The following is a 24344-nucleotide window of genomic DNA, read 5'->3' as shown; positions in this document are numbered from 1 at the left end:
GTCTGTTGGCGGTGTGACCGCCACCGCCAACATAGCGGTCTTAGGACCGCCAAACTCGTAATGAGGCCCTGAATGTTTACTTAAAAATTATGAGGAGCTATCAAAATAGCCCATGATCCCCTATAGTTGGGCCTAAACGCACAAGATTCACTCTCTGTAAGCTGTACAGGATTTGCATAGTCAAAACTATTTTCTATACATACCAACATTTTAAGGCAGACAAAAAGGAGATTTAAAAAAAAAAAAAACAAAGCTGGTACCCCACTGACTTATATTGGAACATGGACAACGTGCCTGAATCCGGACTCTAAGTACTACTGTGACAGAAAATCCGCGTTTGGCTTTTTGCAGTTCAATAACACATCACTAACAAAAACATAATTCAAACTCTGGTTTTGTTTGCACTGTGTAAAACTGCCAAAAATAATATGTTGCCAGTCACATGATCTAATTTCCCCTTCCAAGAACTAAGGACAAACTGTCAATATTTCATGTCACGGGTAATTCCTGGAGCGGATGATTGGAGGGTGTGTGATAGGCATCATAAATTTATTTTTGACACTTTTACAAAACTCCAAATCAGGTTATTGCATGCAGGAATAGGTGGGGGCGAGCGAGACTAGTTTAGTTTCCCAGTTAAATATGGAGTGTTTGCATATATGTATAATCTTCTCAACTTGGACCGGATGAGACGGGGTTTGGTGCTCCAGAAAGCGCCCTTTGTCTCCTGTCGCATTTGTACCCGCCCACGCTTCGCTCTGGTGTAGGTTTACACTTTCACCTTCTAGCTGGGAGGGTCTTGAGAGCTCCGCTCTGTGGGACGAGCTAACAGAGTGCGGTGATGTATTAAAGCGCTTGCTTCTCACAGCGCAGTAACTTGACCTGCAGCGCTGCCGTGGGCTCATCACCTTCTCACCGGTAAGCATTGGATCAGATATTACAGAAGCGCTTTTCTAGCTCTCCAAGGTCCCCTTGGGCTTTCTTTTGGACACCTTAGAAACGACTGGAGTGTTTATTAGTTTTCCCAGCTGAAGGAGCTAGTGCTGAGATAGCTCACTCGTCACTTTCACTTGTGAAGGAAGAAACAGCTTTCTGTCCCCCACGCCGACACATCTGCCTCTGCATTTCTTTTACGTCTTCAGCGCGTAGGTTAACCCTAAAAATCTCCATGTTAGTGCATGGGCTGCAGACAGCGGAGGTTGGAGTCATGGGGGGATCCCCAGTCTCCTGTACATTAAGGGGGGCACCCCAGCTTGTCTGTACAGTGCTGTGTGTCTCGCTTAAGCAGCTGTGCAGCGTGCTCAGAGCTGTCTCATACTGTCTCACACTGACCCAGAAGCGACAGGAAACCAAATAACAATGTATTTTATTCTCTTTAATCCCACCTTGGCAAGCACCTTACAAGACTTGGTGTGGGTCCCTCTGACGGTGGACTTCTAAGGGCACTGCTTCTCTGGGAGAAGTGGCAACACTAACAAACTGGGCCAGAAGTAAGTAAGGTTGTCCGTTTCCCAGAAACAAAAACATCAGCCCTCTATACAATTTGTACCATCCTGCAGAGGTCCCAACATAATAATATTTTAGTAAAACCGTGTATGTCGCTGCCAAGTTCTCAGTATGAATATGATTAACATTTATGGGTTTGTAGTGTGCCTGGAGTGACCTTTGAGCTCTGATTTCCTGGTTCATATGTCAATCGCTAATACCATTCCCTAGTTTAGTTCCCTTCTGGGACATGTGGTTCTGGTTATTTTATGGTAAAATTGGGATTAAAAGTACCTGAAAGCAAAGAAAAAACATTTCTTGTATTGTATAATTAGGCACCAGACCTGAGAGATCTCTTGCTCTTGATTCAAAAGTGTGACTTTTGTGTCTGAAGTTCCACCACTCAATTGTCCTTAGCAAGTGTTTTTCCAAGTGGTGCAGCCACTGTGAATAGAGTTGATGTTTAGTGAAGAATTAATGGTTTATTGCGTTATCTGCCTAATGCAGCTGCAAGCTGTCAGAACTGTTTGTGGCTTTGTAGGCAGAATGAGTGCCCTTGATCACCTGTGCTGCTGCATTGGGGATAGGTGGGGTTCATCACAGGTCCCCACCGACGTGTCATTTAGTGATCTGTGGTAGTCTGTGCCCCATGCTGTCAGTGCAGCCTTCCATTTTGGATTCAGTCAGCCAGCACTGATGTGTGCCTGTGCGCAGTGTTTGCAATGCATCAAGTTGTGAGTCAGGTACAGGCAGACCAGAGTCTACAGGAATCCTCAGGTCTCACACATAGGATCTATTTCTTTGGGCTGAACACTGAGGTAGGGGAGGGTAGCTCTGATGTCTCTGTCCTGAGTGTATTGCGAGGCAGTGGCAAATGGGTGGGTGGAGAAGTGCACTTGATCTGTGCCAAGTGTGTCTATGGGCACACACTCATGACACTTTGTTGTTGTGGTTCCACAACAGCCCAGTGAGAGGGTTACACTTTTACACCATTGACTACCTGACAACATGAGTATGGTTTACCCAGTCAAGGCAGTAGTAGACACCGAGACAGAGCCCCACATACAGTGCCATCCAATCAAAATATCTCAGAGCAGAACCGAAGAAACAAAGCAATGTAGGGCTGAACAGTGTCTTCGGTAACTTCAGGATATAAGCCATTCCCACATAGAGTCCTTGTAGCAATGCGGAAGAAAATACAAAGAGCGTGAGTATGATCCCAGATGCGTGGCACTTGGCAGGACTGCGTATATGAAATTGTCTGTATTTATTTTAACAAGGCCTTTCTACCTTTGTGTACTTAAATCATCAGTTGGTTCATTAAGGCAACCCTAGTTCACATTTTAAAGCATTTTGTCCTTACATTGGCTGTACAAAGTATGTTCTGTAAGTGAGAAAAATACAACTTTAGGTTGTAACTTTAGGTTCTGAAATCTATCTATCTATCTATCTATCTATCTATCTATCTATCTATCTATCTATCTATCTATCTATCTATCTATCTGTATGCCTATCTCATACATCTAATGTCCGATTCCAACATTTTAACCAAACAACACTGCACTAATATGAAAAGTATTGCGAGAAACTGATGTGTGTGGCAAGGTGCAGTGTTTGCTATTTTCTGTGTCATCCCCTGGTACTTTCAGCAGCTGTGGTACTGGGGCCACAAGGGTGGGCTGGAAAAATATATGTGTGAGGCTAATCTCAGGGCAGGGAGTCAGATCTTCAGCTTCTGGAATAATTCAAGAAGAGAGGGGGCGGCTCTAATGTTGAGTGGGAGGTCATGCAATGCTTTAGAAGAGATTTATAAGACGGCTTGATCTACGGATTTGCTTCTGTGGACGTGTCGAACATGTGCTAGTAAGTGGGGGTGAGTGGAATTCGGTGAGTTTGATTCCGTGGAATCACGCAGAACTGCATTAAAATTCCACCAGATTTCATGAGATTCTACGACGGGGCAGAGTGGGCATTTGGTGCTATTTTCTTACAGCAAATTGCACCCTTGCATCAAAAAATTGTTCTTTCCTAATAAAATAGAATGTCCAAATAACATTCTGTTCCATTGCACACTCAACAGTGATTAAAAATGTAAGGATGCTGAGTGGTATCTAAACTTGAAAAAATATAAACATTTTTATAGAAAGAAAGGAGAAAATAAAGTATGGCGGATGACAGAGGCAGGATAAAGGAAGCAGAGGTGGGAAAGAAAATGAAAACGGCAGGAAAGTATTAAGGAAATACATGGAGAAGAAAAGAGGTGATTAGGTGCTATAAGGACGAGGCAGCTGGAAAGGTGAACGAGCAGGGAGGGTGGGAGTAAAAAGGAGAGACAGAATGGAGATGATGAGAAAGAGACCAAGGCGATACGAATGAAATTGTATTAAGGCAGAGCAGCGACAGCAAGATAAATATAGCACAAAGGAAAGATAGCAACTGGATCAGAGTGAAAAAGTAGAAGATATGAATGTCAATAAAGATGGGAGAAGAATGGGGAAAACATAGGATGATCTGAAATAATGGAAAGGAAAGAGATGGAATGTTGTAGGGAGGAAAGCAATAGGAAACAGAAAGAGCAATGGAAAGTAGAAAGTTAAGTGTACAGAAAGGAATGCATTCCTAGGAAGGGAAAAGAGAAAAATCAAAAATGAGATGGGAGAGGAGAGGAGAGGAAGAAAATGATAAAGAAAATATATTGGAATGAGATATTTGAAAAAATGAGAAGCGACTAGGGAGGAAAAGAGAAAAAACATTAGGGATTCAAGTTAAGGAAGGAAGGGAATGGGAAGCGAGAGGTAGAAATAAGTGATGGAGAAAGGGAGAGGGACAGTTTGAAAATACAGTAAGAGTAGGCAGAAATGGAGAGGGCAAACAGAAAGAAATTGAGCCAAGCTTTTGAGGTGAGGTACAAAGGTGAACAAAGGCAGGAAGAACATAAGGATGAGTGAGAGGGATGAAAGGAAGGGAATAGAGTGGAAGTGTTTGAGGGAGACGAGAATGGGAAAGGAAGAAAGGAAATGAGGACTGCAGATGGGAATTGAGAGACCTACAACAACAGAGTTTTATTGGGTGTGGTAGTGTTCAGAGGTACGAGGGGCCCACTAACCAAATCGTAGCTGTCTTTATTACAGACCTTAGCTGCAGGTTGACTGACCTTTATGGAAATCAAGAGGTTTTTCACAATGTGCTGGCATCTCTGAAATGCTAGTAGGATTGGAGCCAAGTCAGTCAAGTCTAGTAGACCCTTCCTGCATATAACTTATTCTGCCCCAGCCCTACCAGCATTTTAGAGACACCAAATCTGCCAGTGTCCATTAAACCTACTGTAGAGCCACCGGTAGCCCTACAAGACAGTGCAGATAACATGTGCAAACAACATTCATACCTCCAAACTTCAAGAAAGGCAGATCTCTCCATCCACCCACTTGGTATAGTTCATTCTTCAATACCTTTATGAAAGTGAACTCAAGACCTGCTGACACTTTCTCCATCACTACCCGACGTCTACAGATAACTGGTTGTAGGAAAGTACCATCTTGCCTGACATGTTACCCCCATTCTTACTGTATGTATGTTTGTTTTTGCCTGTGTCACTGGGATCCTGCTAGCCAGGACCCCAGTGCTCATAAAGAGTGCCCTCTATGTGTTCCCTGTGTGGTGCCTAACTGTATCACTGAGGCTCTGCTAACCAGAACCTCAGTGTTTATGCTCTCTCTGCTTTTAAAATTGTCACTGCTGTCTAGTGACTAATTTTACCAATTCTGATTGGCACACTGGAACACCCTTATGATTTCCTAGTCTATGGTACCTAGGTACCCAGGGTATTGGGGTTCCAGGAGATCCCTATGGGCTGCAGCATTTATTTTGCCACCCTTAGGGAGCTCAGACAATTCTTACACAGGACTGCCACTGCAGCCTGAGTGAAATAACGTCCACGTTATTTCACAGCCATTTTTCACTGCACTTAAGTAACTTATAAGTCACCTATATTTCTAACTCTCACTTAGTGAAGGTTAGGTGCAAAGTTCCTTAGTGTGAGGGCACCCTGGCACTAGCCAAGGTGCCCCCACATTGTTCAGGGTAATTTCCCCGGACTTTGTGGATGCGGGGACACCATTACATGCGTGCACTACATATAGGTCAATACCTATATGTAGTGTCACAACGGTAACTCCGAACATGGCCATGTACCATGTCTAGGATCATGGAATTGTCACCGCAAATACCATTCTGGTATTGGGGGGCCAATTCCATGCATCCCCGGGGCTCCAGCATAGAGCCCAGGTACTGCCAAACTAACTTTCCAGGGTTTTCTCTGCAGCTACCACTGCTGCCAACCCTCAGACAGGTTCCTGCCCCCCTGGGGCCTGGGCAGCCCAGTCCCAGGAAGGCAGAACAAAGTATTTCCTCTGAGAGAGGGTGTTGCACCCTCTCCCTTTGGAAATAGGTGTGAAGGGCTTGAGAGGAGTAGCCTCTCCTGGCCTCTGGAAATGCTTTGAAGGGCCCAGATGGTGCCCTCCTTACATAAGCCAGTCTACACCAGTTCAGGGATCCCCCAAGCCCTGCTCTGGCGCGAAACTGGACAAAGGAAAGGGGGAAAGGGGAGTGACCACTCCCCTGACCAGCACCTCCCCAGGGGAGGTGCCCAGAGCTCCTCCAGTGTGTCCCAGACCTCTGCCATCTTGGATGCAGAGGTGTGAGGGCACAATGGACACCCCTGAGTGGCCAGTGCCAGCAGGTGACGTCAGAGACCCCTTCTGATAGGTGCTTACCTTTCTCTGTAGCCAATCCTCCTCTGAGGGCTATTTAGAGTCTCTCCTGTGGGTATCTCACCAGATAACGAATGCAAGAGCTCACCAGAGTTCCTCTGCACTTCTCTCTTCGACTTCTGCCAAGGATCGACCGCTGACTTCTCCAGGACGCCTGCAAAACCACAACAAAGTAGCAAGAACACTACCAGCAACATTGTAGCACCTCATCTTGCCGGCTTTCTCAACTGTTTTCTGGTGGTGCATGCTCTGAGGGCTGTCTGCCTTCACCCTGCACTGGAAGCCAGGAAGAAATCTCCCGTGGGTCGACAGAATCTTCCCTCTGCCAACTCAGGCACCAAACTTCTGCATCACCGGTCCTCTGGTTCCCCTCTCATCTTGACGAGCGTGGTCCCTGGAACACAGGAGCTGGATCAAAGTGTCCCCGACAATCAAGTGGCCCTTCTGTCCAAATTTGGTGGAGGTAAGTCCTTGCCTCCCCACGCCAGACAGTAATCCTGTGTACCGCGTGTGAACTGCAGCTGCTCGGGCTTCTTTTGCAAGACTTCCTTTGTGCACAGCCTAGCCTAGGTCCCCAGCACTCTGTCCTGCATTGCCCAACTCGCTGAGTTGGACTCCGACTTCGTGAGACCCTCTTTTGTTGTGGTGAGTTGACCGTCATGCTCAGATCTTCTGAATGTCTGTTCAGGTGCTTCTGCGTCTGCTGCCTGCTTCTGCATGGGCTCTCTGTGTTGCTGAGTGGCCCCTCTGTTTCCTCCTCCAAGGGGCGACCTCCTGATCCGTCCTGGGCCCTGGCAGCACCCAAAGCCTTCAACTGCGACTCTTGCAGCTAGCAAGGCTTGTTTGTGGTCTTTCTGCGTGGAAACAACTCTGCATCTTCCAGCACGAAGTGGGACATCTTCTGACCAAAGGAGAAGTTCCTGGCACCTTCCGTTGTTGCAGAATCTTTGGCTTCTTCCACCCGGAGGCAGCCCTTTTGCACCTTCATCTGGGGTTTAGTGGGCTCCTGCCCCCCCCGGACACTTGCATGACTCTTGGACTTGGCCCCCTTCCTTTGCAGGTCCTCAGGTCCAGGAATCCATCTTCAGTGCTTTGCAGTCAGTTGTTGACTTTGCAGAATCCCCTATCTTGACTTTACTGCCTTTCTGGGGTAGTAGGGTAACTTTACTCCTACTTTTCAGGGTCTTGGGTTTGGGGTATCTTGGACACCCTTAGTGTTTTCTTACACTCCCAGTGACCCTCTACACACTACACTAGGCCTGGGGTCCATTCGTGGTTCGCATTCCACTTTTGGAGTATATGGTTTGTGTTGCCCCTAGGCCTATTGTCTCCTATTGCATTCTATTGTGTTCTACAGTGTTTGCACAACTTTTCTAACTGTTTTACTTACCTGATTTTGGTTTGTGTGTATATTTTGTGTATTTTACTTACCTCCTAAGGGAGTATATCCTCTGAGATACTTTTGGCATATTGTCACTAAAATAAAGTACCTTTATTTTTAGTAACTCTGAGTATTGTGTTTCTTATGATATAGTGCTAAGTGATATAAGTGGTATAGTAGGAGCTTTGCATGTCTCCTAGTTCAGCCTAAGCTGCTCTGCTATAGCTACCTCTATCAGCCTAAGCTGCTAGAACACTTCTAATCTACTAATAAGGGATAACTGGACCTGGCACAAGGTGTAAGTACCACAAGGTGCCCACTATAAACCAGGCTAGCCTCCTACACTGGTAATGCTATTCAACTCCACGCCACTCCACTGTACTCTATGACACACCACTTCAGTCTACGCCACTCCACTCCATCCCACTCAACTCTATGCTATTCCACTTTCTGGCACACTAGGACACGCCCCTCCACTCTACGCCATACCACTCTAAGCCGTTCCACTCTATGATACTTTACTCCATTCTAAACTATGTCACTCCACTCTACAACACTTTACTCCACTCTGCTCACTCTACTACTCTGTATGACACTCTACACCCCTCCATTCTATGCCACTCTACTCTATGCCACTTCAAAATCCCCTGTGCTACTCTACACCACTCTACTCCTCTCTACAACATTCTACGGAACTCTCTCTATGCAATTTCATGCAACTTCACTCCACTCTACACCAAGACACACTACTCCACTGTGCCACTCTGTGGCACTCCACCCTACGCCACTCTATGACACTCTATGCCACTCCACTCTACAACACTCTACTTCCATCCACTCAATGACATTTCACTCTACAACAGTCCACTCCACTCCACTCCACTCTATGCTACTCCACTCTACAACAATCTACTCCACTCTTTGCCACTCTGCTCCACAAAACTGTACTCCACTCTTCACAACTCCCTCTACACCAGTCTTTGACACCTTACTCCACTCTATGCCACTCCACTCTACTCTACGCCACTCCACTCTATGCCACTCCACTCTACAACACACTATCCCACTCCACGATACTCCACTTCACCCTATGCCACTCTATGCCACTCCATGGCACTCTATGCCATTCCATGACACGTCATTCTACTAAACTTCACTCTATGCCACTCCGCAATACTCTGCACTCCACTGTACGCAACGCCCTCTACACCACTCCGCTCTACTCAATGAATGACACACTGCACCACTCTCTCACACTTTTTGACACTCCACTCTACAACACACTACTCTATATCCTTCCGCTCTATGCCCTTCCATGCTACTCCACTCCACTCTAATCCCTCCACAACACTCTCCACCACTTCATGACAACCTATGCACTCCACAACACTCTATGCCACTCCACAATACTCTACTCCACTCCTTTCTATGCTGCTCTAGACCACAACACTCTATGCTACTTTATGACAGCCCACAACACTCTGCTCTACACCAGGCCACTGTTCATCACTCTCCCCTAAGCCACTTACCTTTATTCATGCTTAACAGAAGACACGCTGATGTACAACATGGCTAAAACACATTGGCAAAGCCAGTATTGCTTACATAGGCGGGACCTATTGGTTTTGCCAATGCTTATGTCTCCTTCTCTCTGTATGTATCATGGAAGCTACTTTTGATGTCATGTGGATGCAGGCAGCCAAGGTGAAGTACTTTTATAGAGTGGTTAGCGACTGAGAAAATATGGGCTTTATGGGGGGCTCCCTCTCCATTTCTTGCAGGGGGGCCCTAAAGGTTTTGTCATGCTACCTACTCTGCTTCCTACTCACAGAGGTCTACCCACATAACCCTACTAGACCTGGGTAAACAGAAAGCGTTACATGGACATATGGTAAACTAGTAGGAAAGAATAACAGAAGAATTCATTCATCCTAAAAGGGTTAATCAATCCACCCGTTAGAAGTTAAACTTAATTTCAGGTCTTATTCAGAGTAATCAAAAAAGATAATAAGGCGAGAAAACATTGAAAACAAACAATCTATTTCAAACAAAAGCTAAAACAAATACATCAATGCATACACAAATATTTAAATTGAAATGACAGTGGTGTGCCTGGCTAACGGTATCGTTGCTCTCCAAAAGATTTAATTCACGGTGTGGTTATCCATTTATATTACCCATATATCCACAAAACAGTGACGGTTGCTCTTTAGGATGAATTCTTCTGTTATTCTTTCCTACTAGTTTACAATATGTCCATGTAAGATTTACTCTGCTTCCAGCAGCACATGAATAAACATAGAGAATGTTCGAGTTCATATGTGCACTGCAGACAGTAACGAGAAACACACAGACCCCTTCTTTTCCAGGTGCTGCGCATGGGATAGGAACATGATCTGAACTCAGGAGAATTTTGTGCCCTCAGATGTTGACTCAGCAATTGCTGCATCTTAAATGGCAGGTGGGTAGTGCTGGTTCCAGAGCATTCATGCCAATAGACCTGATTCAGGGCAGGAGGCTCACAATTGTTTGAGCCAAAAACAGCTGTATTTTGGTTGTCTCCCATCTGAAATTGTCCATGCTTTAATGGAAGTCAATGCAAAAAATACATTTCCCCAAGTACTTTGTTTTAAACCACCTGCTTTTTTCTAAAGTATTGGAATACATGCCGGAGGAAGGGGTGGCCATCTGTGTGAAGGACTGGGACTAAACGCCTGGACTGAAACATTATTCCACTAGTTCCAGGGGCTCTGTATGTGCGCATGTGCTAGTTGAATACACCACATCCTATGCATCCGGAATGTTGAAGAGACAACATGCTTCAAACTACTGCTCTTAATTTCAATAATGTGCTGCCAAGAATAGTAAAGGCACAGAACCATACAATGAAGTTTGCATTGGTAACACGGGGACACCAAGTAACCAGTGCAAGTGTACTCGTACATACAAAGTTTAAGAAAAACCACAAACTCAGAAGGTGCCCTGAGAATCAGTCGTTCTTCATTATTTATGTATTTATTTTTGGCCATTCATTTACAGGTAATGGATGAAAGACACACTACGGCGAACAGGACTTTGTCCCAAAATGCGAGGGACTTTATGAAGTCATCCTCAAACAATCCTCGAAGACAGCAAAACCATATGAAAAAAGATGGCTCAACTGGTCCATATATTATGCACCAAAGATAAACTTCGAAGAGAACTGGTACTATTAATTAGTCTATGTCGGGGACAATATGGAGAAGAAATTCTATCACTGAACGTAGACTAAATAGACACTAAGGGGGTCATTCCGACTCCCGCCCGCCGCGGTCACCGCGCGGCCGGCGGGAGCCGCCAGAATACCGTTCCGCGGTCGAAAGACCGCGGCGGTAATTCTGACTTTCCCGCTGGGCTGGCGGGCGGCCGCCTACAGGCCGCCCGCCAGCCCAGCGGGAAAGAGGCTTCCACGATGAAGCCGGCTCGGAATCGAGCCGGCGGAGTGGAAGCTGTGCGACGGGTGCAGTTGCACCCGTCGCGTATTTCACTGTCTGCGCAGCAGACAGTGAAATACATTTAGGGGCCCTCTTACGGGGGCCCCTGCAGTGCCCATGCCATTGGCATGGGCACTGCAGGGGCCCCCAGGGGCCCCGCGACCCCCCCTACCGCCATCCGGTTCCCGGCGGGAGAACCGCCGGGAACTGGATGGCGGTAGGGGGGGTCGGAATCCCCTCGGCGGCGCAGCTAGCTGCGCCGCCTTGTAGGATTCCAATGGGCGGCGGTACACTGGCGGGAGACCGCCAGTGTTGCCGGTCCGACCGCGGCTTTACCGCCGCAGTCGGAATGCCCATTGGAGCACCGCCGGCTTGTCGGCGGTGCTCCCGCGGTCCACCAACCCGGCGGTCATTGACCGCCGCGGTTGGAATGAGGGCCTAATTGTGCTAGCAATTATTAACAAAGCAACTAAGTCAGTCAGGTCTATTCGGATAGTAGAAGAGTGTCACCTAAAAGATTCCAAGACTTAATTGGTGGACCTTTGGAGCAGTGTTTTTGCGACCTTCCCATTGGTCCTTTTATCAGCACTCAAAGGTATCTTGGACAAGAGTAGCGCCATGAATCATGCCCTCCTTGACACCATTCTTCGGCATGGTTTCTCACACTATCCTCCTTAACCAAAAAAGCACCACAATAGCGTCAATAGCATGAAAAGCATCAACCGCCACGGTGTGAAGTATTGTAAATACGGCACAACCATAGTGTTGTTCGGTGGGGCACCTACAACACAAGGAATGGTGCTGATGCGGCACTTTCTTGTAAATATGCCCCATAGTTCCTTACAGTCTGTAGCCACACCTAAAAAATAAGTGGGAGAGGTAGAGGAAACACGCCCTACCAAGGGTCGCTCTAGGGAAAGAAAGGGGCAAGAAATTGGTTGTTAAATGGTTAATGTTTACTTTGTTAAGGGGATAGTATCTTTAAAAGAAAGACAGCTAGACTTGTTTTGACAAGAGTCACTGTGAGAGGACACTGTAGAGAACCCAGTTGAAGTGAAGGGAGAAGGCACGCACCATTGACTAGGAGGCTGAGTAATCGGAAGAGAGGATAGAAAAGAGTCCCCAGTGATGAGGAAGTTGAATAAAGCAAATGAAGGTGAAGCACGTGTGGATGCCTGGTAGGCCCAGGAGGCCATGCTGAAAGGAAAAGTTTAAAGAAATAATTTATAAGACATTTGATTTCGGTTAGCAAGGCAAGGATCCTTGGAAGGAAAGTGTAACTGTAAACCTATACTGAAATATTAAAACAGCCCTTTCCACATAGCAACAGTGTCAATAACGTGGTTTACTGTTAAAACACAAAGGGACATTCCTCTTCCATCTGTTCCGTTAGATCTGGTATCTAAGGGTGGTTTCCCTCTGAGTTTTGCACTTCAGACCTCCTGCTCCTGCTGACTTTGTTTTCGCTGGCCTTAGTACTCCGCACATTTTACCACTGCTAAAGTGCCTGTGCTCTTGCTCTAAAATGTGGTAGCATTAACTTGTCCACAACCAGCATATTTCTTTAATTTATGTGCAAGTTCCTAGAAGAGTGCACTACATGCCCAGGGCCTGTAAATTAAATCTATTAATAGGCCTGCAGTACTCATTGTTTCACCCACATTAATAGCCTTGTAACATGTTTCAGTCCTGCCACTGCAGAGCCTGTGTATGAAGTTTTAAACTGCCATTTCAACTCTGCAATGTAGGCTTTTTGCCAGGCCCAAACCGAGACTCGCATCGCTGTTGCACCTTACATCTTGGAAATGACTCATCGCCTCTGGAACAGTCACAGCAGAGGTTTTCATGGCTCAAGTTCCTCACATCCCTGACGATTGATCCTCGATGACAATGGTGAACTGAACCGATGCATCACCTCGACTGCACAAGGCATCCTCGACTCTGACTTCAAGTTAAACGTGACTGCTCTGTGTCAATCTACCGGAGGGTGGTCATGGATTATTTTGGGATTTGCTTGTGCCTTACCCTGACAAAAATTGTGGTTGCTGCTTGACCAGGGCTCACACCCCAGTCAACCAACAGCCCAATTTCTAATATGTTCTATCCCTTCTCTGTAATCAAACTCTTTATACACAATTCACGTTGGCATACCTTTTTTTAGAGATTGTTATTTACAAATGTGCTAGTTCCGTGTAAGAACGGGGTTTATTAGTTGTGGTGGACTCGTGTCCCCCACAAGTAATATAATCACTATCTTGTTATGTCCAGTCAAAGTTTTCTGTAATTTAAACCTGAGTTCAAACCCTGGAAGTTATGGCACAGAGCTGGCAAGTTTAACTTAACATAAATGTGTAAATAATGTAAAAATTCCAAAATCTATTAAAAAAAAAAAACTACAACTCAATAAAAAACCCATTCCAATGTTAAAACAGTGAGAAATAGCAATAATCCAAATAATACAGAAATGACATAAATCCATTCAGTGCAGTTGGAGATATGTGTTTTTAAAGATTTAAGTGCAAAAATGACCAAGAAAAAGAAAAAAGCTGAAAATAGTTGTAGGAAATTGGGTTATTAGTTGTGTGGCCAGAATAAGTAATAGGTCCAGACTACCTACTGGGTTCCACCTATGGGGAACTAAGGAAAATATTTACGAGCCCCTAGCGCCACTGGAGTGTTACTTTTTGTGAAGCTACGGTGGAACTGTGCACTGCGCCATATTTACAAGGCGACGCTAAGCCACCTTTTGTGGCTGAACGCCACAATTCTTATTATGGGCCTCTCTGATGCAGTTTTATGCGACAGAAGGGCATGCAGTGGGTGTTGCACTAGGTGTTCCACTGTAACACCCATTGCTTTTGATGCTGCCCCAGATTTACAAGAATTTGTTAAACTGTGGCAACACCAAAAATGAAAGCCAACCCAGGAGTGGCATTAGCATGGAATAACAAGGAGAAATACTTTATTTCTCCTCGTTTTTGCTTTTAGCATTTGTGCTGCATTCTGCAGCACACATAGAAAGAGCGAAATGCCATGAATGATTGTTTTTGTGCAGGGAGGTGTCCCTCCCTGCACATAAACAATCATTCAACAATGACAATTTTCTACTTCGATGTGTGCTGCATTCTGCAGACACATAGAGTACCAAATCACCATTGTAGACCTTTTATGTGCAGGAAGGGACACCTTACTGCACATAAACAATCATTCCCTTCAGCACAGAAACCCCTGCACTATGGTGCTACATTTCGCACCAGCGCTAGGGGAAACACAGGGGTGCACCATATTTCTGTAAATATGGCACATCCCTGCATTTCAGAACTGAAACAGCATGGCGCTTCCAATATTGGCACTGCGCTCCACCAGTTTCATGTAAATCTGTCCCTATGTATCCCTTTGTAGTGTTGGACTGTCTGAAAATTCTGAGGGAGAGCAGTCTAAAGCCTACTCAGGGGAGGTGATGTGGGCTAGTATTCACCATTCACTGACACACAGTAATAGCACTTAATAAGTGATTGTGCAGTTAGTACTTTTTCTTTAGAAAAAGGAGAAGAACATTTATTGCACACACACACACTACTAAATACTACTAGCTAATTTACAAATATGTACATTGGCAGGTGGAAAATACCATAGATGTCATTGCATTGTGACCTTTGACCCCCCCAAAGGGGTCACATAAACATATCAATAGAGTTTACTGGTTTTGTCATGGTAGGAGCAACAAACCACATTAACATCATCATTTCTTACATAAATGCAATGGTCAAAAACTTTAATCATTAGAAAATTAATTTAATAATATTAACAATGTGCTTTCACTTGGATTACTAATCATTGACAACAATATTAAATCAAAAAAACATATAAATTAAGACAAAATGTATTCTTGTATCATATTTTAATTGCATTGCATAGACATGTAATTTCTTTAAGCACTCTCAGGTCTTTGAGGCTTTTCAGGCCACAACACCTGCATGCATAAACATTACCCCTAGAGGACACAGCACTCCCAGCTGTAGAGCAAAAGTTGAAGCCTGGGGCGTGCTTAAAAATAAGAAGGAGATTGTGGCAGGCTCATTGATTCCCTGCCCCTGCAAAGTTAATGTCAGCACTCCTTGGGAGGGGGCTGTCATGCTCTTGCAGTCCTTCCAGGCCTCCCTGGCAAAGGCGGTGGTACCGATCCCATTTTGGGGGCCACCACATGCAGAAAAGTAAATGAACAGTGAAGCCTAACATGGCATTATTTGGCTCTTCTCAGGAAGAGGTGAATATTTAATAAGCGTCTCTCCCGCTGTGTCTGGGACAGCCAGGGCTTGGGGACCCATGGCATTTACATTTTGAGGGGGCATCACACACAACTCTTCATCGATGAAATCAAATCCTGCGCCAACCCCCAGGTCCTGGCTTACCACCGGGGTATTGTTTGGGAGAGGTAGCAGAGCCCATGGAGTCCATTGTCAAGAAAGATTGACAAAATCTAAAAAGCCATAACTCGTGTCCCGTTTGGCTGATGTTGCAGTCTTGGGATCATTTTACTCCTGGTGGTGAGCTCTATCCTTGAGGGGCAGTTGCAGTAAACCACCTCCCAGCCAAGGAGGTACAAACATCAAGGAGCTGGTTCTCATGGCTTCATGTGACAGCCTTCGTTCTAGTCTTGGTTTCTGGGCTCAAAAGTCCAGGGCTTTCCCCCAACTGGTCTTTAGTGATGTAAAGGAGCCAGCCTAACTGGCCCTTGGGAGACTTACCACTGGTTCTGGGGTCAACTAGCCAGAGTCCTTAGTCCTTTATGGGCATCAGGAGGATCTTCCTTCCAGTTCTCCATGGCAGTACCAAGATCCAGCAGGGAAGAGTTGAAAAATCACCTGGTAAGAGAGAGCCCCCATCTCGTGCAAAAGTTTTTAAAAGGGAGAAGAAGGTTCCAGAAGGCCGGCACCCCTGCCCAATCCTAGGCTGCCGTGTCACCTCTCAATTCCTGTCCCAACCCTCCTGCACTGTATGCTAGGACAGTTCAAAATGGCATCACCCAAGAGTCACTGGTCATATCTGTTCCTGGGGCCTCAGGTCCACCCCTTGCTGATATCACTGCCAGGGTCTTGCACACTAAAAGATCAAAGAGAGCCCTCTCCTGGGTTGGCTCCAGTAGTCTGGGTTTTCAGTCGGCTTGGGTAGGCCCAACCTTGATGGAGTGTGACAGCTGAGTGATTTATGCAGATCATTCCCCCCCACTCCTTTCCTCAGGAGATGAGTAAAGTACTGTTGATTGCTCCCTTTGTTTAGGGAGGCCTTTTTTCCTATTGCTGTGGAAAAATGTAATTAACTGGGCACATCAAGGCAACAAAAGGCCCGGGCTCTGGTTGTGAGCTGAGCCAGAGAAATGTCAACTCTGGATGAACCATAAAGTATACAGATACAATTTTGTAAATTACAGAATAGATTATCCCGTCACAGGTTACACCACAATTTGAGACGTCAATGGTCTCTGTAGGAAAAAAAGGAAGCGAAACTGCACCCTAAGGCAGTTTTCTCCCTATGTGTATAAAAAAGTGCCACTACAGACAAAAACAGTAAATCACACTGATAGTCCCTATTTAGTGTTCACTAACAATATGAGGCCTATCCTAGAGTCCCCATTTTGTAAGGCTACCTGTGTGCATTTGCGGACAGTGCACAATAATAGTCTCCCAATGCGCAGCCCCCACATGTGCACACGTGTGTTCACATGTAACCGGGAAAGTTCCCCATACCCTTGCTTCATCGCAACAGCCTAATCTTATAAGATTAACACTGCCAGTAAATACACTCAGTCCATTTGTCATGTGATTACTGTGGATGAGACAGATGTAGTCAATCGTTTATTAAGCGCACCACTCACCGGGATAGGGTCTCAAGGCGCTGTAGGGGGAGGGTCGGGGGGATGCCGTATTACTGCTCAAAAAGCCATGTTTTTAGGAGCTTTCTGAAAGTCAGGAGGTCCTGGGTCTTGCATGGGGAGGCGAGGTAGGAGAAGGATCTGCCTCCGGAGGTGGTACGTTGGATACGTGGGACTGTGGCGAGGGTGAGGTCAGCAGAGCAGAGGAGACGAGTGGGTGTGTGGAAATTCACTCGTTCGTTGAGGTAGGCTGGTCCAGTGTTGTGGAGGGATTTGTGAGCGTAGATGAGGACTTTGAAGACAATCCTTTTTCTGATGGGCAGCCAGTGAAGGGATCTGAGGTGAGCGGAGATGTGTTCGTGGCGTGGGAGGGTGAGGATGAGAAGTGTGGCTGCGTTCTGGATATGCTGGATTTGTGCTGAAACTTGGCTGTGGTACCAGCGTAGAGTGCATTTCCATAGTCTAATCTGCTGCTGATGACTGCCTGGGTGACGGTTTTTCTGGTTTCTATGGGAATCCATTTGAAGGTCTTCCGTAGCATGCAAAGGGTGTTGAAACAGGCTGATGTTATTGTGTTGATTTGCTGGGCCATGGAGAGAGATGAGTCTAGGATGTTGCCGAGGTTGCATGTGTGGGTGGAGGGTATTGAGGGTGATTCAAGGGCAGTGGGCCACCAGGAGCCGTCCCATACCGTCTTGTTGGGGCCAAAGATGATGATCTCTGTTTTGTTGGAGTTGAGCTTGAGGTGGTTTGATGTCATCCATTTATCGGTGTTGAGGAGTCCGGCGTGGAGGTTTGTCTTGGCGGTGGAAGGGTTCCTGGTGAGGGAGATGACGAGCTGGTTGTTGTCTGCGTTCGAGATGATGGTGATTCCGTGGGGGCGGAGGATGTTGCCGAGCGGGGCCATGTAAATGTTGAAGAGGGTAGGGCTGAGGGGGGACCCTTGGTGGAACCCGCAGTTGATCTTGGTTGATGGGGACTGAAAGGGTGGGAGGCGGACTTTCTGGGTTCTTTCGGCGAGGAAGGAGGTGAGGCAGTCAAGGGCCTTGTGCCGAATTCCTGCGTCGGAAAGGCGTGTGCAGAGGATTTGGTGGCAAAGAGTGTGGAAGGCTGCGGAGAGGTCCAGGAGGATGAGAGCGGCGGTCTTGCCCTTGTCGACTCTGGTTCTGATGTCGTCGGTGCAGGCAATGAGGGCGGTCTCAGTGCTGTGGTTCTTGTGAAATCCAGACTGGGAGGCGTCGAGTGCGTTGTTTTCCTCTAGGAAGTGAGACAGTTGGGCGTTCACTATCTTCTCAGCGACCTCGGTGGGGAAGGGGAGAAGATAGATGGGGTGGTAGTTGGTGAGGTCTTCCGGGTCTGCTTTGGGTTTTTTGAGGAGTACAGTGACTTTGGCGTGCTTCCAGGTGTCTCAGAAGGTTGCATCATCGAAGGAGCTGTTGATTACTTCGCGGAGATAGGAAGCGATGATTGGGCTGGCCTTGTTGAAGATGTGGTGGGGGCAGGGGTCTGTGGGGGAGCCTGAGTGGATGGAGTGTGTGGTTTTTTGGTTTCTTCGTCGTTGGTAGGGGTCCAGGTGAGAAATAGCGTGGGGTGGGGATGTTGTGTTGTACGTCATGTCTGTGGTGGGTATGGTGGGAGCGGATGGTGTGAAACTGTTGTGTATGTCTAAGATTTTGTGGTGGAAGGAGTTGGAGAGGGAGTTGCAGATGTTTTGTGTGTGGGGGGGGAGGTAGAAGGGGCAGTAGTGATGTACCCCCAAAGTAAAAAGTCCAAAACCGGGTGATGCAAAAAGCGAACAAAATCCAGCCATACCGAATGGTTGGAACGCTATCATTACAATAGTCAATACTCACAGTAGGTTGTGACCAACATGCGATTTTCGGCCAACTGCAACCGGGCCTGCTTTGGATACATCAAGTGAATTTGTACTGTTAAACTTTTGAAGTTAAAAAAGTTCAAAAAATGTTAGAATCCCATTGGACTAGAGGACAGTTTTTTCAAAGTTTCCAAACATGCTTCTGGTGCCGAGCCACCCACAGGAGTACACTTCTAAGGCCCCAAGGGCCTGAGCGGAATCTCTCAGAGACTCACAGCGCCCAGTCAAGGTCCAGTTGCTACTGGTCAGCTGGATACTTTAGGAAACAGGCTTCTTGCACCTTCTTATGTCCCAGTAGACACAGTAACCAGCAACCTGACCCTTGGAGTCCACTTCTTTGTCCTTGTCCAAGTGTGAGCAAGTCCAGCCCTTCAGGTCTCCTCATAGGTCTCAAACAGCAGGTGCAGTTCTTCATTGGTTCTTCCACAGGTCCAAAAAGTGTTCTTGGGATGGGGCATTGAGAATCCACATTTATAGTTAGCACACGCTAGTGGGTGGGATTGACTTATGGGCACTCTCTAACCAACTGGGTAGAAGTTCCTGGGGTCAACCCTACCCCCTTTTTCAGTAGTTCCTATTTACTTTACCAAAAACAGGGCCACATGCAGCACTCAAGATACAATTGTAGCGCTAAAGCCATGTCAGTGGGAGATTTACTAAACTGTCACACAACTCAGGGCAGCAGTTTAAAAATGCTATTGCTAGGTCCTTTTGAGAATCATGAGTCTTTAATTAATAAAGCCACCTGATGCAATTGTGTCTCAGTTATACACTCTGATATCCTTAAGGTGGAAAGATGTTGCGTTCCAGGGTCTAATTATGATTTTATTTCAGTTTGTTGAGCCTGGTGGAGCTATTAATGGACATAGACATCACTTAAGGCTTTCGAGAGGGATTGGCATTAGCTTTGCCCACCACCCTCCTTGTACTCGTTCTATGAGGTACTCTATCCCCATTCCAATTTATCAGTCTCATATGGAGCCTAGAATGCCCCCTGCATCAATAGTCACTGGATGACTAAATGTTGTTGAGGAAGTCCCTCTGGGGGCATCTCAAGGGGTTACACATTCTGAGGGGCCTGTTACTCCTATTGTTGATTCTGGGTTGCCTAAGGCTGAGATACTGTTGATGTCATGGAACCTAGCAGGATTAGGCAGGAAACCAGAGTGGATTACCTATATTAATCGCCAGGATGTTTGTTTATTTCAGGAAACTTTGGCTGAGGAACATATATGTATACAAGGGTTTATATCGTATAGCAACCCTGCCCAACCTCCAGAGAAGGGTTTAGGTCGCACAAAAGGAGGTTTATTGATGTTATTAAATAAGAAGTTACATTGTGACTATTCACCACTAAAGATAGATTCCATGGATATTATGGGAGTTCAACTTACATTCCATCAGGATTTTAGGATCATTTTAATTAATGTTTATGCCCGTTCGGTATCTCGGGAATCTGAGTCTCAGACATTATGTCAGTTGTTTGAATTTTTGGATTCCTTGCACCCCTCAATTTTGTTAGTAATAGAAGGAGATTTGAACTGTACTTTTGAACCTTCGATGATTAATAATGGGTTAACTGATGAAGAAGATGAATTGTGGGGAATCCCGCAATTAATGAATATCAGCCAATGTACTCATTCCCGTGTGGCCACTCAGTTGGCTACACTTTGTCTAAAATATGGGCTTATGGCATGCAATGGGCGCACGCCCTCAGATTTAAATATGGCACCCACATTCAAAAGAGGTATTTCTTCCAGTACTATTGACTACTTTCTAGTGGATATTAGGTTGTGGCCTTTATTAAAGGACATGACGGTGGAACCCTGCTGCGAAAGCGACCATAATCCCTTGCTTCTTACCCTATGTGGAGATGTATTCAGGAGATCCTCACCCACACCATTGTACAGTGGTTCCTACTCCATTGCCGAGCAGTAATCACACAAGAGTTTGTTGACCAAAGGTATTGTCCAACCCCTATTTATTAACTGGGATTTATAAAGCTTTAATCGATGTGATGACAGTTTATGAAGAATATGAAGATAGCAACATTCCCATCCTTAGCGTTCATAAATCATTGTTGAAGAAACTGCAGAGTTTCTTCTATAAAAATATCTCTTCTAAATCTTTAGCTCCTAATATGATGGTTACCAATGTATGGTTTAATGAGGATTGTGCTAAGGCAAAGTTGCCACTAAAAACTGCAATCATAAATGATTCGATCGACTAGATGTACGTACAAAAAGGCCACAATGCATGCCAATAAACTATGGGAAGATTCTGTCTGGCAGGATTTGCTTGTTGCAATTAAATTAAATAAGAACATGTTATTTTGGGAGTTACTATCCAAAAGACAAAAAGGGAATAAGTGCAGCATTAGGAATCACATACAACCAGAGACTTGGGTGACTTACTTCTCCCAACTGTATTCTGCTCCCCCGAATCCATCTAACAGCAGTTTTTGTGACTCAGCCCTCATATTACCACTTACTTCCAGCGATAGCCTTGACCTATCCTGCCAGGATACTTATACTCCAGTAGACTGCATTTTTTTTCTTTTTTGAGGAAACATTAGATGTGATTCAGTCTTTAAAATCAGGCAAGGCGCCTAGACCAGACAAAATACCAGGAGATTTATATAAATCAGAACCAATTATTTGGTCCTGGTATATAAATCTGTTCTCAAATAAAATTGCTAACGGTGGTGCTATCCCGAGCACCTGGAAAGGTGCTGAAATAATTCCAATTTATAAAAAAGGAAATGTTAACTTGTCTGTTAACTATAGACCCATTAGTCTCATTGATAATCTCCAGAAGATTTTTGCAAAACAGCTTTTGGAAAGACTCACAAATTGGGCACAAGATCACCAGGTTTTTTCTCCATTGCAGGCGGGGTTTCGCCCTAAAACCAGCACAATAGACCAGGTATTTAGATTGGTGCTTCTATATTGGAAGTATGTAGTTCTTGCCAAGCAACCTTTATATGTTGTTTTTGTGGACTTACGATCAGCCTTTGATCTGGTCCTGAGAGAGAAGCTATGGGAAGTATTACTTAGGCTTAAAGATCCATTTAACATAGTTGATCTTCTACGGCGATTACAAGAGAACACTTATGCACAAGTGAGGTGGGGAGACCAAGGAGAGTTGCCAGAAAAAATTCCCATCCAGAGTGGCGTGCGCCAAGGTTGTGTTATGGCCCCGTTTTTATTTATTTTATTTATCAATGAGGGGGTACCAATATTGCTCTTTTGCCAGAATGATGTGCCAATATTGAATGCTCAAAAGATCCCTATTTTACTCTTTGCCGATGATTCACTCCTAATCTCTAAGACTCCGATGGGTCTTCAAATTCTTGTTGATAAGTTTAAATCTTTTTGTTTAGATTATGGTTTGGAGTTGAATGCTAACAAAACTAAGTTACTGGTGCTTGGCCCAGGTTTCCGTGGGAGATGCACCATTGACTTGGATGGGTCTTTATTGACTCAGGTTAACTAAATAGATTAATTAGGTGTGAGGATATCAAGTAATTTGCATTGGGATGACCAGATCGGCAAGAGTGTAGGGCTTCTTCAGCATAGAGCAGCCGCTATCCTGCATTTATATAAAAGTTCGGTTTCAAAAGCTGTTTCTCCTGCCATTAAAATTTATTTGGCCAATGTGCAGGGAGAGGCAGCCTATGGTGCTGAAATATGGTTTTTTTTAATTGTAAAAAATTATCTGTGGGAGAAAATAATTTTGCCAGGGCTTTAACTGCTTGCCGCGTAGTACCCCTTTAATACAACTGTTCTTGGATCTTGAGTTCAAATGTATAATGGATGTGATAATTTGAAGACCTCTACTTTACTGGATAAGGATTTGGACTGTTCCCAAACTTGCTATATACATGGATTCCTTTTGTGATCTTTTAAAGAGACCACATTTGACTTCCATCCCATGGGTCAAACATGTGTCTAAATGGTTTAATATTCTGGGATTGACTAGTTTTTGGGAAAATCCCCAAAGCTTGGAAAAAACTCACAGTTCTGTTTTGAAAACAACTTACTGGTCCTATGTAAGAACGGAGTTAATCCATATTAATTCCAAAGGTCGTCTCACTAACTCTTATATGGACTTTAAGTGGGTTCCCCAGTTTGAACCATATTTTGATTTTATATCTGATCTGCGGGGGAAGGGGTAGTATGCATGTTTTTGGTTTGGGAATCTTCCACTGTTATAATTTTTAAGCTGTTGGGGGTCTACTCCATTATCCAATTTACACACTGTAAGTTATCGTAACTCAGAAACGGTGGAGCATTTTATGTTTTTCTGCCCTTCTTATTCTATTCCACGTTCAAAAGTGGATTTGTACTATCTGTCGAGCCGTGGGCCTGAATCAGTGTTGCATAGCAATGAGGATTTTAAGGAGCGATACTTCTAAGCCTTTGATTGTGGCAGTTAGCAAGTTCCTTGTGACTGCATGGCACATACGTAGTCGTTTTTTAAAATAGCAGTTTTTATGAATTAGTTTTAGCATACAGTATTGTTTCATTCTTGTGATTATTATATTTTATAAGATGGTTATATAATATTATATTTTTCTTATATCTCCTTGGATTTTTAAATGTATTTTGACTGTATATGATGATGCTTTGATGGTTAAGTTGACCGAATAAAGCTTGTGTTGATGATGATGATGCTGCCCTGCATTGTGTCACAGGGTGGGAGCAAGAGATCACTTTATCTACAGAGATATGGCTCTGACCTCCACCCTTGCTAGCGCTGGTGCAGATTTTAGCTGCGGTGGGATACACACACACCTTTGCGCCATTGTGAAAGGGTAAGTGTGTGAGGTTAGCATAGGTTTTGTACTGGAAGGGTACCCTACCAGTACAAAATACTATGCCTAGACGTCCTATAAGACTGTTTTTACTTGGTGTGTGTGTGCCACAGTGCAGCACACACGCAAAGTGAGAAAAAAAAGAAAAATTAAAACATTACTCTTTTTAATGCCTGGTTTCAAAAGGCGTTCTTTTTTTGCACAAAACTATGTGCCTCACATTTTTAGCAGATATGGTTTTGCATCAAAAAAGTTGGGTGGTTGCATGGGAACACCCATGTAATGCCACCTTGACCCTAAGTAGTGCAAAGCAGCTGGAAAGTAAATAATTAGAAAAACATTTTCCACTGGTTTATGTCACTTTTATGACACAAACACAGCACAAACTGATAGGAAATCACCCCCTCAGATTCTTATTCTGTCCAGCTCGATATGGATACAAAACTGTGCTCCCTAGCTTTGTAAGATTGATAAGATTTTTTTTAATTGTTTGTTGTCGCTGTAGAGTACATTGACTATGGCAGCTTTATCAGGAAATAATAAATTAGGTGGCTTAGCCTTAGTAAGCCAGGCACTCCATTCATTAGCAATTGTACTCAAAATTAGAGTACAAGCTAATTGAATGGTAGCAACCAGTCCTTGAAGTATCACCACTTACTTTGAAATGTCATG

General features: G+C 44.9%; 1 protein-coding gene across 3 annotated transcripts in view; it reads left to right on the top strand.

Moving 5' to 3' along the window:
* Positions 1 to 722: 722 nt before the first annotated feature.
* LOC138265363 (dehydrogenase/reductase SDR family member 4-like) overlaps positions 723 to 24344 on the top strand; it is a 129709-nt gene continuing 106087 nt past the window's right edge. Inside the window, exons 1-2 of one of the 3 annotated variants that reach the window (XM_069213007.1) lie at positions 728 to 918; positions 10005 to 10096. In XM_069213007.1, the coding sequence (XP_069069108.1) occupies positions 10061 to 10096 (36 nt within the window). In that variant the 5' untranslated portion in view covers positions 728 to 918; positions 10005 to 10060. Of the gene's footprint in view, positions 919 to 1394; positions 1491 to 10004; positions 10097 to 24344 lie in introns of those variants that run through there. The other 2 variants (XM_069213009.1, XM_069213008.1) reach the window with 2 other exon arrangements.

The sequence above is a fragment of the Pleurodeles waltl genome, chromosome 11, assembly GCF_031143425.1.
Source record: "Pleurodeles waltl isolate 20211129_DDA chromosome 11, aPleWal1.hap1.20221129, whole genome shotgun sequence".
Lineage (NCBI taxonomy): Eukaryota > Metazoa > Chordata > Amphibia > Caudata > Salamandridae > Pleurodeles > Pleurodeles waltl.
This window is presented reverse-complemented; position numbering and strand designations above follow the sequence as displayed.